This window comes from Sarcophilus harrisii, chromosome 3 (genome assembly GCF_902635505.1).
Source record: "Sarcophilus harrisii chromosome 3, mSarHar1.11, whole genome shotgun sequence".
NCBI lineage: Eukaryota > Metazoa > Chordata > Mammalia > Dasyuromorphia > Dasyuridae > Sarcophilus > Sarcophilus harrisii.
The window spans coordinates 233,339,154-233,356,585 of record NC_045428.1 but is presented as its reverse complement, the minus strand read 5'-3'; the positions used below and the strand labels follow the sequence as shown (position 1 = coordinate 233,356,585).

The 17,432-nt window shown below is 32.0% G+C and overlaps 1 protein-coding gene across 1 annotated transcript in view; it reads left to right on the top strand.

Moving 5' to 3' along the window:
• Positions 1-17,432, top strand: part of LOC100930434 (SH3 domain-binding glutamic acid-rich protein) — a 97,146-nt gene that overhangs the window by 11,808 nt on the left and 67,906 nt on the right. The window contains 1 exon segment of the mRNA XM_031959200.1: positions 15,434-15,619. Coding sequence (XP_031815060.1) covers positions 15,434-15,619 — 186 coding nt within the window.

Genomic DNA, 17,432 nt, shown 5'->3' with positions numbered 1-17,432 from the left:
CCAACTCTTGTTTATTTTTACCTGCTCCAACTTTGTCGTGAAGTGCTATTTTTGTCTTGTTTGTGGGAGAAATCTGGAGAGGTTGGAGTTTTCTGACCTACTTGTCTATCTTCCCAGAATCCTCTCCCTTTTCTGTTTTTTAAGATATTATTTTTCTTCAGTATTTTTGTATTCCCAAAAGCTGTTGACTCTTTTCCCCCATGATTTTCTTGCATCACTGTCATTTATTTCCCCAATTTTTCCTTTACCTGTCTCATATGATTTTTTAACATTTTTTTTGAGCTCTTCCAGGAATTACCTTAAAATTGGGCTGTGTTCCCAGGATGGAGGGAATGCTGTTCGAAGTTTCAAGTTTTTTGGGCCATTAATTCTGAGGGTCTGTAAATTCTAAGCGCTTTCAAGGTGATATGTTTCCTGCTCTTCTGGCTTATGCTCTCATCTGTGAGTGACCAGGTTGTGGACAACTGTTACAACAGTCCCCACTCTCTGGTAATTGCAAACTTTGGTGTTCTACTGTTCTTTTTTTACCAAAGGATTGTGAGTCAGAAATGTCCCTTAGAAATTGGCTATATAACCGAGTCCTGCACAGTGCTAGCAAAGAAAACCCTATTATCTCCTTCATTTGTCCAACTCCCTACCATTTGTTGACTGAGAATTCTGGAAGCTTCAGTAGCTTCCAAGGTCTGGGACACAGCATATCCTGTCATGTCTGTACTCCAAAAATTGTTTCATCCTATCCTTTTGTGAATTCTGCCATTCTGGAATTTGTTTTGGGACCTTATTTAAAGTTGTTTGAAAGGAAATTTGGGAGAGCTAAGGTGAGTCCCTTCCTTTCCTCTGCCATCCTGGTTCTGCCTCTCAGAAAGAAAAACTCTTAAGAAAAAGCTGATGTGTTAATGGGTTACCCTGATCAGATTCAAGCCCCAGCTTACAATATCTGACACTTAATGAATCTTCCTTGGGAAAAATACTAAACTCTCTCTCTTGATTGAGCTAAATTATCTTGTTCCCAGTGGAGAGCTCATTCACACTCTATATTGTCTGGTGTATTCTTATCTTTATTACTTCTCTGATTTCTTTTTGCTATGGGCTTAGATAAATAGGTCTATTTGCTATTTATATTCTTTGAAGAATTGGAATTTGGTGAGAAGAGAATTAAGCCTTGGATATATATTTTGGGGTGCACCATTCTTCTGAAGGATTGTGTTTAGAAACTAGATTTGAACCTAGATATTATTTCCTATAGATTAACAATATTTAGGAGAGCAGATGGATATATAATTCTAGTCTGGAACACTTTTCCTCTTTGAGTAGAGTAGAAAGGCCAACCTTATGGCTATAGTATTCTGCTTTCCTTTCTGGCAGAAATCAGTCTCCCTTGAAGAATAATAGTCAGAAAAGACTCTAAAGATAAACTAGTCATCTCTTCGTTTGAGCTAAATCTAGAAACCCCCATATAAATATATATAATCTACAAGGATAACTCATAGCATATATATGCCCCATCCATGGTATTATTTAAAAAAACTAAAACATATGACTATTTGTCAATTGAAGAATGATTCATATTCTTTTTTTTTTAACTTTCTAGTATTTTTATTTTAATTTTTAAATTTTTTTATTATAGCTTTTTATTTACAAGTTACATGCATAGGTAATTTTACAGCATTGACAATTGCCAAACCTTTTGTTCCAATTTTTCCCCTCCTTCTCCCCATCTTTTGCCCCTGATGTCAGGTTGACCAATACATGTTAAGTATGTTAAAGCATATATGTCCTAACAGTTATTTTGCTGTACCAAAAGAATTGGAGTTTGAAATAGTGTACTATTAGTCTGTGAAGGAAATCAAAAATACAGGCGGACAAAAATAGAGGAATTGGGAATTCTATGTAGTGGTTCATAGTCATCTCCCAGAGTTCTTTTGCTGGATGTAGCTTGTTCAGTTCATTACTGCTCTATTGGAACTGATTTGGTTCATCTCATTACTGAAGATGGCCATGTCCACCAGAATTGGTCATCATATAGTATTGTTGTTGAAGTATATATATAATGATCTCCTGGTCCTGCTCATTACACTCAGCATCAATTCATGTAAGTCTCTCCAGGACTTTCCGAAATCCTCCTGCTGGTCATTTCTTACCAAACAATAATAATCCATAATATTCATATACCACAATTTGGAATGATTCATATTCTTATAGGTTTGACAAAGTTCTCTATATATTTGATTTATGACACCTTTATTTGAGAAACTGTCTCTAAACTTTTCTGCCCCCAGTTTTCTGTCTTCTTTCGAATGTTGGTTATGTTGTTTTCATTTGTTCAAAATCTTTGTGATTTAATGTAAGCAAAATTATTCATTTTATATCTTGCAATGTCATCTCTTATTGATTCATAAATTCTATCTATTCATATAACTGATAGGTAATGTGTTCCATATTATTCTAGTTTTCTTATGTCTCTTTTTATATCTAGGTCATGAATCCATTTTAATATTATCTGGGTAAGTGGTTTAAAATATTGATCTATACCCAATTTCTGAAAGATTGCAATTTTCCCAACAATTTTTTAAACTAAATATTGTATTCTTATCCCGAAAGCTTAAATATTTACTTCTGTCAAACACAAGGTTACTATAATTATTTACTGCTATGTATTGTATGTCTGCTTTGTTCCATTAATCAGCTTTTCAGACAGTTTTGATAATTATTGTCTTATAATACAGATTATTATCTGGTACTGCTAGATTCTTCTCTAACCTTTAAAAATATTATTTATTCCTTTTATACTCTTGACCTTTAGTTCTTTCAAATGAATTTTGTTGCTATTTTTCTAGCTCATAAATTTTTTTTGGGGGGGTAATTTAATTGGGACAACATCGAACCAAGTAGATTAGTTTAGGTAGAATTCTCATTTTCATTATCTTGGTTCTGCCCACTCATAAACAATTAATATTTCTTCAATTATTTAAATCTGAATTATTTGTATAAAAAGTATTTTATAATTATTTCCTTGTAGTTTCTGTATTTGTTTTGGCAGGTAGATTCACAGATATTTTATGTTGTCTTTGGTTATTTAAAGGTAGGTTATCTCTTGCTATCTTTTCCTGCAGGTATTTGTTGGTGATTTATAGAATTGCTGATTTATGTGAGTTTATTTTATATCCTACTACTTTGCTAAAATTATTGTTTCAACTAATTTTAGTAGAATCTCTAAGATTTTATAAGTATATCATCATATTGTCTATAAATGAGAAATAGTTTTATTATTTCATTGTTAATTCAGATTCCTTCAATTTATTTTTTTTCTCTTATTGCTACTACTAGCATTTCTAACACAATATTGAATAATTTTGGTGATAATGGACAACCTTGTTTCACTCTGATTTTATTGAGAATGCTTCTAGTTCATCCCTATTATAAATAATGTTGTTGATAGTTTTAAGTAGATGCTTATTATTATTTTAAGGAAAAATCTATTTATATCTGTGCTTTGTAGTACTTTTTAATAGAAATAAGTATTATATTTTGTTGGTAGCTTTTTCTGCATCTACTGAGACAATGATATGATTTTTGTTACTTTTGTTATTGATATAATCAACTTTGTTAATAGCATTTCTTATATTCAGTCATACTTGCATTCCTGGTATAAAACCAATTTGGTCACAATGTATAATCATTGTGATATATTGTTATCTATTATCATATGTGGTCATTTTTGGTAATTGTTTATATTTTTTAATTAAACGTATATTAGCTTTAACTTTGTCTGAGATCATGATTGCTACCCTTGCTTTTTTTTTTTTTTAACTTCAGCTGAAGCATAATAAATTCTACTCCAGTCTTTTATTTTTGCTGTATGTTTATCTTTCATTTTAAAATGTATTTCTACTAAACTAAAAAAAAATGAATATTTAGTCATATTCTGGTTTACAATCTATTCTGATGTCATTTGTTTTATGAGTGAGTATTCACATTCAAAGTTTTAATTACTAATTGTGTATTTTCCTCCATCCTGTATTTTCTCACTATTTATTCTTTTCTCTTTCTACCTTCTCCCTCCTCAAAAGTCTAATTGACTTCTAACTATTGCTTCCTTAAGCTACACCTATTTCTTAATTTATACAATAAGTCTTTCTCTTCCTTATTTTCTTCCTTTACTATTTCTCAGTAAGGTAAGAAGATGTCTATACCCTTCTAGATTCATATATCATTCCTCTTTCAACCTTATTCTGTTTAGAATAAAGTTGTAGCACTACTAATCCACCACCACCCTTCTTGTCATCCATAGTGACGGTCTTCCATTCATGCCTTATATGAATGAGAAAATTGCTTTGTTTTACATCTTCCTACCCAATTTTATTCTTTAGGATCTTCCCACCATATTCAGCTGAACCCCAAGTCTTCTATCTATGTATCCTTTTTCAAACAACCCTAGTAATGATAACATTCTTGAATTACAGATTATATTTTCCCACTTAAGAAATAAAGTCTGATCTTATCAAATCTCCTATAACTGTCTTTCATTCTTAATTTCTTATGTTTCTCCTGATTATTGTAGATCATATTTTCTCTTTTGTTCTTGTGTTTTCTTCACAAATAGCTTAAGTTGCCTTTAAGTCATTTCATATCTATTCTATTCCTTGCAAGATTGCACTGAGATTTGCTGGGTAAATTATTCTTTGTTTAGAACCCAGCTCCTTGGGCTCTTTGGAATATTATATTCCATGCCTTTTGGTCCTTTACTGTAGAAGCCGCTAAATCTTGGGTTATCCTGACTTTTGCTCAACAATATTTAAATTGCTTCCCTCTCTCCTCAGTTGCTTATATTTTCTCCTTGATTCGAGACTTAGATAAAATTCCTCTGAATTTTCATCTTTCATGTCTCTTTCATGTAGTGATCAGTAGGTTTTTTTCAATTTCTCTTTTACCCTATAGTTTTAAAACTTAAGATTCATTTTTAATAGCCTAATGGCTATATTATTATTTTGATCATAACTTTCAGATAATCTAAGAATTTTTATATTGTTTCTTCTCAATCTCTTTTCTAGATCATTGTTTGCTATTTTTTTCATTCTTTTGATTTTTTTTTATTATTTCTTAGTTTTTTTATAAAGCATTAGCTTCCCTTTATGGGATTCTAATTTTAAAGGAGTTATTTTCTTTCATAGGATTTTGGATCACTTTTTCCATTTTCTTTACTTTTTACAATTTTCTTAATTTTCTTTCATTATTCTTATTTTTTACCTATTTTTCCCCCAACATCTTTTTTTGATTTTAAAAATTCTTTTTAAGCTCTTCCAAAATTTCTTTTAAGGTTAGTGACAATTTTAAAATATTGTTTTGGGAAAAATTTTTTTAAAAAGTATTGTTTTGGAAGCTTTAGAAGTGACTATTTTGATTTCACTGTTTTCTTCTAAGTCTGAACCCTTATCATTTTCGAAATAATAGCTATCTGTTGTCAGGTTCTTTCTCTTTGGCTTAGTCATAATTTTTTCTTATTTCTTAGAGATTAAATTTATATTAGAGTCATGCTCTAGTCCTCAGCTGTGGGAGATAATGCTTCAGATTTCAGGGTTTTTTTTTTTTCCTATTGTTTTCTGAGCTCTGAGACCTGACCTCCATTATTCTTTGCTACCCTTGATCTGACACCATAGCCCCCAGTGATTTTGTCACATCAAATACTGTTTCTGCTGTCTCTCCAGTGGCTGCAAGCTTTGGCTTACCCCTTTGCCCTGGACCTCAAAGCAGGGACTCTGCTTTCCTGTGTGTAATCATAACTAGCAGGGTCCCCACCTACTTACAACTATACTCACCAGTGTATCTTTAATACTTCTTGCCATGACCATACCCAGGAACCACACTTGGGAAGTATACTTGGGCCCCACATCCAGTGACAGCAAGTGGTGGGTCCTGAAATCTTGCCTGATCAATTTCCAATACCTATGTAGTCTGGGTAGCCAGGTCTTTCCTAACATTCTCCCAAGTTGTCTTAGGCTTGATTGCTGCTTTACGGCCACCTTATTTCTGCCACCTTAAAGTTCATTTTGAGGCATTATTTTAAATTATTTTGAGGGAATTTGGGAGAGCCAGGTAATTCTCTGCCTTAATCCACCACCTTCCTAGAATCCCCTTCTTTAATAATTTCTAATAACACAATAGTGTTCTATCATATTCATAGGCCACAATTTGTTCAGCTGTTTCCCAAATGACACATATCTAGTCAGAATCAGCAAAAAAAGTCATAACACAAATAGTATTGTAAATATGTGTCAATTTCCTCTTTCTATGAATTCCAGGAGTATTGACTTAGTAGAGATATTGCTATGTCAAAGAGTATGTACAATTAATAACTTTTTGGGTATAATTTCAATTTTCTAGAATTACTAGATGAGTTCATACTTCCACCAATAGTGGATTAATGTGTTTGTTTTCTCACAAACCATCTACCATTTATCATTTTCATTTTCTGTCAATTTTGCTAATCTGATAGATGTGAAGTTGTACCTTAGAAATGTTTTAATTTTCTTTTTTCTAATTTAATGACTTAGAATATTTAAAAAATATGGCCTTTTATAGCTTGAATTTGTTCTTCTGAAAACTTTACCATATCTCCCAAATTTGGTATGCTGACTTGTCATTATCTCCAATGATATGTATAGCTTCTAATTTATTTAACTTTTGAGATTAAATTAGTCATTCAGCCAATAAAGATTTATTAAAATCCTACTATGTGTCAGACTTTGTGCTAAATGCCAGAGATAGAAAAAAAGGTAAAAGGCAGTCTTTGTCCTCAAGAAACTTAATGGGGCAAAAAATAAGTGAACAAATATGTACAAATCAGCAGTGTATTTGGATAAATAGAAAATAACAGAGGGAAAGCACTAAAATTAAGATTGGGAAAGACTTCCTGTCCAAAATTGACTTTTTTTAGGGACTTGAAGTAAGTCAGGAAAGCTAGGAGACAGATTATGAGAGAACATTCTAGGAATTGGGGGTAGCCAGAGAAAATACATGGAGTGAAGAGATACATTCTTTTCTCTGTGGAGCAACCAGGAGGACAGTGTCACTTGGTTGAATAGAATATAGGGGTGAGGGACATATGGGAAGGTAGAAAATATAATAAAACTGGAAAGATAGTAGAGACCTAGGTTATAAATGGCTTTGAATGGATTTAAGATGTTGTATTTGGTCCTGGAAGTGATAGGGAGGTGCTGGATTTTTTTCTTTTTTTTAATATGGAGTGATATGATTGGACTTATAATTAAGAAAATAAATAAGAGAATATAAGAAAAATGGACTTATATTTAAGAAAATAATTTTGACAGTTGAAGCTGGATTGGAGTGGAAATAGATTTGTGGCAGGCAAAACAACCAACCAATGTCTTTTTATCTCATATCTTTCATATGTATTCTGATTAGAAGATCTTTGATATCTTTGGAGAAAGTAGTTTCAGTTGAATGTTGACGTCAGAAACCATATTTTAGAGGGTTAAATGAGAGAATGAGGAGAGGAAGTAGAAGTTACCTGTTGTGTAGATACCTTTTAAAGAAATTTTGCCTCTAAGGGCAAAAGAATTGTCATATAATAATGAAATAAATGGAAATATTGGAATTAAATGAAATTTTTTTTGAAGATGGGAGGCATAGGCATGTATATAGGTAATAGTGAGGGAGTCACTAGACAGAGAGAGATTAAAGATACCAGAGGCAGGTTAACAGAAGAGACAATCTATTAGGGAAGACAGCATGGAATTAAATCACTTATGTAATTAGAGACATTTGCCTTGATGAGGTGTAGTGTCACCTCTTCATATAAGACACAGGTGAAGGAGGAGTTGAATTGCAGAAGGTATCTGAATGATATGAGATGGAGAGAAGAAAAGTAAATGGACTTGATTTTTTCTTCTAAAATGATTTTTAAAATTTATGATGAAGTTACTCAGTTTGCACTTAATTTTTAATTTTTTTTCAAAGATCCTTTATTAATGTAATTTTTTTCCTTTTTTTTGGCAAGGCAATTAGGATTAAGTGACTTGCCCAAGGTCACATAGCTGGTGAGTGTTAATTGTCTGAGACCATATTTGAATTCAGATCCTCCTGACTCCAGGGCCAATTGTATCTACTGCACCATTTAGCTACCCATATTCATACAATTTTTATAGCAAAATGGTCAGTAAAATTTGCATTTAATACTTCTATGTGTTTTGTATTTGTGAGATTTTTACATCCTAACACATTATCAATTTTTGTAAAAGTAGACTACACAGGTAAGAAATATATATGTGTGTGTATATATATATATATATATATATATATATATATATACATATATATACACATACACACATTCCTTTCTATTTTCATTTGTTACTCTCCAGAGGTCTTATTTCTAACTATTATAAACTTCTTGTATGTACTTCATCTTTTTATTTTTTATTTTTGGTTATGTTTTGGCTAGATTTTTCTAGGGTAAGTTGAAGTGTTCCCTCTAATAGTGTTGTTTTCTATTTCCTTCTTTAAGTAATTTAACTTTTAAGATTTTAGTTATGACAGTAGATACATATATTAGTAATAATGATATTAATTCATTGCCTAGTACCTCAGTACTTCAGTACTATTCAGCAAAATATAATTACTTGTCTCTCTTTTAATTGGCCTCTCTTTGTTATGACTTTGATCATGATTGTTACTCTTACTTTTTTTTTTTAACTTCTGTTGAAGCATACCAGTACCTTATTTTGACTTTCTATGTATCTTTCTGTTTCAAGTGTATTTCTTATAATCATTTCTTTTTTGTTCTGTTCTTATTTTTTGTTTTATTGGTAAATTCATTTCATTCATTTTCACAATTATGATTGTTGTGTATTTTTCTTCATCTCATTCTTTTGTACTTTTCTTTCTTTTTGTTTTCTGTCCTCTTTTCAAAGAGTTTGTTTTCTGACTAAACCTTCCCTTAATCTACTAGCAAGGTATTACAATGGATACAGGCCTACACCTGGAGTTAGGAAGACTTTAGTTCAATTCCAGTCTCAGACATTTACTGGTAAACCTGGGCAAGTTACTTAATTTCTATCTTCTTCAATCTCCTCAATTGTGCAATGAAGTTAAGAACAGCTCCTACTTCACAGGACTGTCATCCTTTATTGTCAAATTTGTTGTCAAATATTCCACTCAGCTTGGATCATTTCATCAAGAATATTTAGAATTCCTCTATTTTATTAAAAGCCCACTTCCCCTTGCAAGAATATATTTAGTTTTGCTGGATGAGTTATTTTTAGTTGTAAGTCTAGACCTTTTGCCTTCTGGAATATCATATTCCAATTTCTTTGCTTTGGGTTTCTTTCAGGAGGTATCTAGTGAATTTGTTTTTAATTTATATTTTGCCCTCTAGTTCTAAGAGAACTAAGCAATTAAAAAAATCTTGAAGTATGATTTTCTGGATTTTCTAATTCTTTTCAATTCACATCTACTTGATCTATTTTTCAGGTTGGTTGTTTTTACTGAATTTTCTTCTATTTTCCCCCCTCAGTATTTTGATTTTGTTTTAGTATTTCTTGATGTTTCATGAAGTCAATAGCTTCATAATTTTTAGAGTTATTTTCTTGTAAAGGATATGTGTCTCTTGTCCAAATTTTTAAGTTTCTTTCCATATCTTTTCCCCACAATTCTTGTTTATCCCCCCTTCTCCTCTGTTGTTCTCAATTTGGTTGATTTCAGCTTAACACCCTTCTCCCCAACCCCCACAATTCATCTCTTTTGGAAATTCTTGTTGGACTTGTGTCCAAGTTTTATATTTCTTTGAATTTTTAGAAAAGAAATAAATGTTTTAGATTTATTTTCTTCTGGGCTCATGTCTTGAGTTTTCCTGTTACTATTATGTTATAATATATTTTAAACTTGCTTATTTTTTCCGTCCTACTTCTTAACTTTGGACTTACTCCAGAGCTCAGCACACTCCTGGGCTATATGTCTGGGCTGAACTTTTGTCTTTCTAGGTTCTTCTGTGGTTTCCTTGATGGTATCAATTGATGTTTTATTCTAGGATTTCAGGGTTAGCTCAGTCTGGGCACCTGTAAGATGTTAGATTCAAGAGTGATGTATGTGATCTCAAGGCAAAATTTTATTGTCCTAACCCTTTTTGCTCTTTGACCTAGATTTAAATTTGAACAAGAGTTCTATCAGTTCTATCATGGTTGGAAAGTTAAGTAGACTGTTACTAGATCCAGACACAAATGTCTGACCAGACATTTTATCCAATGTCCTCAGAACTCTGTTTTCCTCTGCCAACTTGAATTGGAAAAATTACATGTGTGTTTTTTTTTTCTCTTGGATTTCCCAATCATGATTCAGTCTGGTGTATTTTCTAGATTTTTTGTAGAGGAGAAATTATGGGGATCTTGACTGCTTCTTTGCCATTCTGACTTAGTCCATAAATTCCTTAGTCCATTTAGGGGCCTTTAGGCATTAAATAATTTGTGGGAGGTCACCATCTAGAAGTCTGATTTGAACTTAGAGTTTTCTGACACTGAGTCCAAAATTCCATTTTCCACATTGTCTATCTTATAAGATATACATAGATAAATAAGCTAAAATTTTAGGGGAAAAAAGTAAATTAATATCTTTGGAGGTCAAGAGGTCAAATGATTTGTCTACTGACAGATTTAGTCAGCTTTCTACTATATTATGCTGCCTATAATTTACAGGTTTGACATTTCAGAATAGGCCATATTTTCTATCCATTAAAACTTTGTCTTTTGAAATTTATAGACATTTATTTTAATCTTTATAGCTCAAAAGGAATTGCATTTTAAACTAATAAATAATTCCTTTTAAATCATATTTGTAGTGGGGAACCTTAGGGCTAGGAGACTGGGATGGAAAAAAGGACTTTTAAACTTTGAACTATGTTATGATAATTTTTTTTTTGGATGAGGCAATTGGGATTAGGTGAAACTTGCTCAGGGTCACATAGCCAGAAAGTGTTGTGTCTGAGGTCAGATTTGAATTCAGGTCCTCCTAACTTCAGGGATGATGCTCTATCCACTGCACCACCTAGCTGCCCCTGACAAATTCTTAAAGATTGCATTTATTTCGTTTCATATGTTGTTTTGTGTTCTTAGGTATCTAATTATCTTTATTTTACTTTGGTACAGAATTAAATGTGTGAATTTTATCTTTATCACCTTTTATCAGCAGTTCAAAAAAGTATCAGGTGGGCTTTATAAAGCATATTTGTGTGAAAATGTCTTCAGCATTTCAATAAACAGATTTCATATTTTATTCCTTGTTGACTAGGAGAAGTTGTTTCTTAGGACCTCTCCCAAACTAACTGGCATCTATGAATCACCTGGTCATAGAAAGTAATCTGAAATAAATGTAAAATTGTAACTTTTGGAATAATGTGTTAAAATAATTGGAACATTAATTTATCCTTTGAAGTTTTTGAATACCTACCTAATCGATAAGCTTTTATTAAATTCCTCGGAGGTACTCTGCCAGGGCCTAAGAATGTAAAAATAAATATAAAATCGTCTGTTTCTTCAAGAAACTTACTTTTCATGTGGAAAGATAACATGTAAACATGGAAGTACATAGCAATAGGAAGCTAATGGTGTTTACTGGAAAAAAAAAAAGAAGGGTGTCATAGTCAGGCCTTTAGGAAGATCAGATCTTTAGGAAAATCAATTTGGCAGCTGAGTGGAATTTGTATTGGAATGGAGAGAGACTTGAAATAGAGACACCAATCAGAAGACTTATTGCATAAATCAAAGGGATCTTATGGTGATAGAATTGTTAAGATTTGGCTGCTGAAAATGGCTCTGAGTTTGCAAATTTATATGTTTGGAATTATTATGTTATTCTTGACAGAGACACAGAAGTTTAGAGGAGGGGATTGTTTATTTGAGAACAGAGTGTGATAAGTTGCTCTGTACATTTGAGCTTGAAATTTCTAAGGGGCTTGTGCAGGTAAAAATGTCTCTGCTAGGAAGTTGTTGATGTTGGACTGAACTCAGGATAGAGACTAAGGTTGGATCTATAGATCTAGAGGTCATGTGCAAAGAAATATTTGAACCTATAGGAAATCAAGAGATCAACAGAGTCTGTGGATAGAAAGTAAAAAAGACCGGGGGTAGAGTTTTAGGGTATACTCTAAAAGGGAAGGTCATGGATATCAGCAAAGGAAACTGAAGAGTATTCAGAGAGGTAGTTGAATCACAGAGTACATTGAAATGAAAATGAAGAAAGAAAAATATTGACCAAATATTTGGATAATTTTCCTTTTTAATTTAGGTGCTTTCAAAGTAGAGACATGTAAATCATCTTCTATTCATATTTTTGGTTTCTTCTTTTCTATTTTATATTTTATGGCACTAATATCTATTATGAAAATAGTCTTCTTTACCCAAAGAGATTATATTATCCGGCTGGGATATCTACAGAACAGAACAGAAATCATTATGATATTCTGCTCCAAGGACTAGTAGGGACTCTTATTACTCCAAGGAAAAAAGCGTCCACTTCTCCTCTTATCCTGAAAGAGGGAGACTGAAATCTCAGAAGAGAATTATAATTGGGTTTGTTGAGTACGATGTCTAGAGCTAGAGAGATAAATTCTGCTATTATATTTTTTAGAGAAAAATTGCTGCCATGAATAGCAAGAGAACTGTTGCAGGTCTCTGTTGTACTTCCAAAATCAAGTGGATTCAACTGTGATGACACAATGCCATGCACTTCAATTGTGAGGCTAACTAGAGGGAGGGCATGATATCTCTCTGTAGCATGATGAGGAGAGAAAAGATGGAATAGTGTGGCATGTTGGGAGAGTGTTCAATGCCATAGCTGCTGCTGCCCTCACTGCTGCTACTACAGCCATCACTGCCTCAAATTGGGGGTGTGTTGGAATAGAAGGTTGAGATATTGAGAAAGGATTATATTTTTGAAAATGTAGGGACAAGCCAGAAAAATTATTACTGTTAGTGGAAAACAATAATCATGATGCTAGTTCTCTCCTCTTTATTAATTATAATTTTTATTGTGTCAGGGTTATTTTGTTTTTGTTTTTTTTGTATTTTTATGAGGTTTTTATATTCTAGTATATGATATTTTATAAAGTGTGTATATTCCTTTCAATTTCCATTTAGTACTTGCCAGATATACATTATATCTAAAGCTAAAAAAAAAATCTATTCAAGTACTTTGCTACTTTCTTATTCATCTTTTTTGTGTAGGTGTGAAGGTTTTACACCAAGGTCTCTAACTATTAAAATTTTGCTCTATAATTCTTTTAGAACTTTTAAAGTACTTAAATGATGGATAATTTGGTCCCTACATATTGAGTTTTGATATTATTTCACTACCAGTGGCTCTTTTAAGCATAATGTTGTTTCTTTGGTACTCTTTTTTTTTTTTTAAACTATTCCATTTTTACTATTACATTTTCCAAGGTCATAGTTGCCATCCCTGCTTTTTTCAGTTTGACTGAGGCAAAATAAATTATTCTTCACACCCTGCTTTTAATCCTCTGTGAATCACTATGTTTCAAGTTTATTTTTGAAAAACAACTTTTTTGGATTCTACTTTCTAATTGTGCCTCCTTCCCTGTTTTAATCCTTTTCCTATTCTTTCAATGACATCCTCAAATTTTTTCTGTGTTTGACCCTTATCCTTTTCTATACAAAGAAGGAGAGATCATGGAAAGAAAAAAATTGAATGAGTCCTAGTAATTTGTAAATAAAATAATTTATTTGCACTCTAGTGTTTCTCTTTATTTTTACCTTAATAAGACCTCAGTTTTTGGTTATTGCATTTCTTTTAATCACCCCCTCCTTTATGAAATAGGTTCTTAATTAAAAAATCTTTTGTTTTTATATCATCTAAATTTCTGCCTGTATTTCTCTCCTCTCTAATTGAAATCCCTAGAGCATGTACTTGATAATAGAATCTCTAAGTCGAAGAATAGAAATATTTTAGTCCCTTTATTTACCTTATTACAGATTGCTTTCAAAAATGGTTATGCTAATACATAGCTGTATAATAATATTCTAGGTTACCCAACTTTCTATAACCCCTCCAACATTGATTATTTTGGGTCATATTTGCTAATTTGATGCCACTCTCTAAAATGGTAGTTTTGTTTTCCTTGTGGTTATTCCCTCTACTACTATGATCTTCTTTTGACTTCTGTGTTTCCATTTCAGAATTTCTGCCCAATCAATGTTTAAATGTGTTTTATTCTGTTTAAAATCTGTTCTTTTCCCCCAGTAGGATTGTACTCAATATCACAGGATAAGATTTTCATGTTTGTAAGCCTTTTTCTTTTGCCTTTTGAAATACATTCCAAGATTTTGCTCTTCTTTATTTTAGTTTCTGGGTGTTTTTGTTGTTGTTGTTGTTGTTGTTTTTGCAATCCTAGTTATGGTTTCCTTGATATTTGAATTATTTCTTTCTGGTTGTGCATTTTTTCATTGATTTGAAAACTCTAAATTTTGGCCTTGTGCATTTTCATTTTGGGATTTTTTTCAGATGGCTTACAAGGGGATTCTTTCTAACTTTACCTTCTGGCAATATAGATCTGGCTCAGGCAGTTTTATAATTTCTTAAAATATGGCATCCAGATTTTTGGTTTGGCTATATTTTTCAAGGATTCCTGAATAATTTTTCTTTCTAGATAATTTTCCAAGTCTAATATTCTCTAATTTTTTTCAACTTTTTGAAACAGTTGATCCTTTACATGAAAGAGAGGAAGGGAGAGAAAGTAGGAGAAAAGAAGGTGAAGGAGAAGGGAAGTGAAACAGAAAGGAGAAAACAATAGAAAGTATTGCTTATTATGGTTTTAAGTCTTTAGGTGCTTCTTTATACCTTTTCCCTTTACTATAATCTGATCTGTTGTCTTTTCTTTTTAATTTATATACATACCTTTAGCTAGTTTTCAGTTCCTATGACTTGAGTTCCTATTCAAGTTCTTTCCAGAAGCACATTTCCATTATGTGTGTAATGTATGGTGTCTGCTTTATTATATCAACTTTAAAGAATTCTTAACCTCTTCTAATCCTTCTTTCATATTTCTCTAGGCCATATTGCTAACATAACCTCTAGTTGTTAATTTATTTGATAAGGAATATGTACAAATATGAGGTCCTAAGAATTTGACATATGAAGCACAAAGTATTATTATTATATTATTAAGTGATTTAAAAAATTACACAGTCAATTGAATTCAATAAACCTTATTAAAAGGCATTTATTAAATACTTATTCTGTGCAAGATATTGTGTTTAAAAATTTAGAAGTTAAAGTATTGCCATATTAAAGTTCCTGAATAGGAAGAAATATTATTTCATTATTTTATACATTAAAAATTAGACAATTTTATATGATGGCTAAATAAAACCAACATAATGCTTATCTTTCCCTCCCTACTTCTAACCAGATTAGGAAGAAACAGCAAGAAGTGGTGGGCTTTTTGGAAGCCAATAAAATTGACTTTAAGGAATTTGATATTGCTGGTGATGAAGATAACAGGAGATGGATGAGAGAGAATGTACCTGGAGAGAAAAAACCACAAAATGGGATTCCTCTTCCTCCACAGATCTTTAATGAGGAGCAGTATTGTGGGGTAAGAAATAATTTTTGCCTTTTGATGGATGACAAAGTTCACAAAGTTTAAAATTCTCCTGCATGAAAATTAGAAGTCACCTAAAACTAATGTATTTAGTAATACCAGCTTAAAATATTTTAGATTTTTATTGATGGTTTCAAGAGATGTTTCTGTAGAAGTCAAAATAAAATATATAATAATTTGTTAGTACAGTAGAGTCTTATGCATATTCAATTTAACAAATATATATATGTGTGTGTGTATGCATATGCATATATTTGTATATATACATATACCTACACAGATCTGGGCAGTGAGGAAGATAAATGATTAATAAATAGGATATGAGCTCTTATAAGAGCTTGGCTTGATGATATATTGACAGTGATAATTATACACATATCATATTGCTAAGAGAATTGAAATAAGACAAAAATACAAATAGGCAGGGCAGCTTTGAAAATTATATATTAAAGTTATTATATTCTTAAGAGGAAAAACAAGTTGTGCTTAAGAGGCACAGTTTTATATATAATTCTCTTTCATATGCATATCACTATTATGTTAGCTATCTTAACATATAAAGAATAAATTTCTTCACACAGTGCAACTGTTTTATATTGGCACAAAGGGGTATGTGCCAGGAATTCAGGGTAATTTTTTATGTGACCCTACAAGGATTGCTCAATCACAAATAGATAATGAATTTATTTAACAAAAACAAAAGTAGCAGTTTCAGCTTTTAACTCTGAAGTGGGTTAATAAGATCTGAAAGGATTTTTCTAGTGAACTTATATTGCCTTGGGTACCTTGTTTCTTTAAGGATGACTAGGCTGCTAATTATATACTTGAAGTCACTCTTGCTTGGAATTAAAAAATAAAAGCAAGAGAACAAGAGTGATACAGATTTAGAAAGAAATGAGCTGAGTTGGCCAGAGTGGATGAACACTAGTTGAATATAGTCTTTGGTTTCTGGAGGGAAATCTGAGTAGCACTTGAGCAGTTGTGGGCAACTTCTTGATTTCTTGAGGTGAGAGAACTAAAGAGCCCCACAGATGGCAGTGCATGGAACTGGTAGTGGATTATGGAGGAGTTATTGGATTAGTTTTACAACTATGGAAAAAAGAACTGACAATAGTAGAGTGGTAGTGATATAGTAAAATAGGAATTCATGGACAAATGAAGGATTTTTTGGACAAACCTCTTGGAACCAACAGGAAAGATCATAGAACAAGTCGACTATAGACAGATATTCTTTATTCATTCTCATTTGTGAAATAGGCAAGTGTGCATGCTTTTTGAACATGTTGTCCTATTGAGAGGCATAAACCATGTCTTTTCATTTCAAGGTCAAATAGTAAATTCTCAAAACAACCAATGTTGCATTGTTCTTTATAAGTCACTCATATACAGATTATAAAGTTTTTCACATACAATCTCCTCATGTATAGACGGTAGTTTTTCATATTCAACAAGACAAAAACTAATTTCACAAAATGAATGAAGTATTTCTGCTTGATTAGCCTTTGCCTTACAGGGCTTTTCTCAAGCCACAAACAAAAGAGAGCAAAGACAAAACGGGCTTCCCATCTCTGGCAGAGCCTATGCTACATTCAACTTTCCAAATTATAAGAAAGTCTTTCCATAGGGAATTGTTATTTGATCTTGGGGTCAACTAAGTGTCAGTACTTTGATGTGCATAAGACTGTAATCTGGACCAAAAACTGTCCCTTTTTATACAAGATATGTTAGAATTCTAGAAGTTTTTGTTCTCTTTGAAGCCAGGCAATTTCCTCTAGGTCCTTGTAATTCCCCTAATAGATCTTTGCCA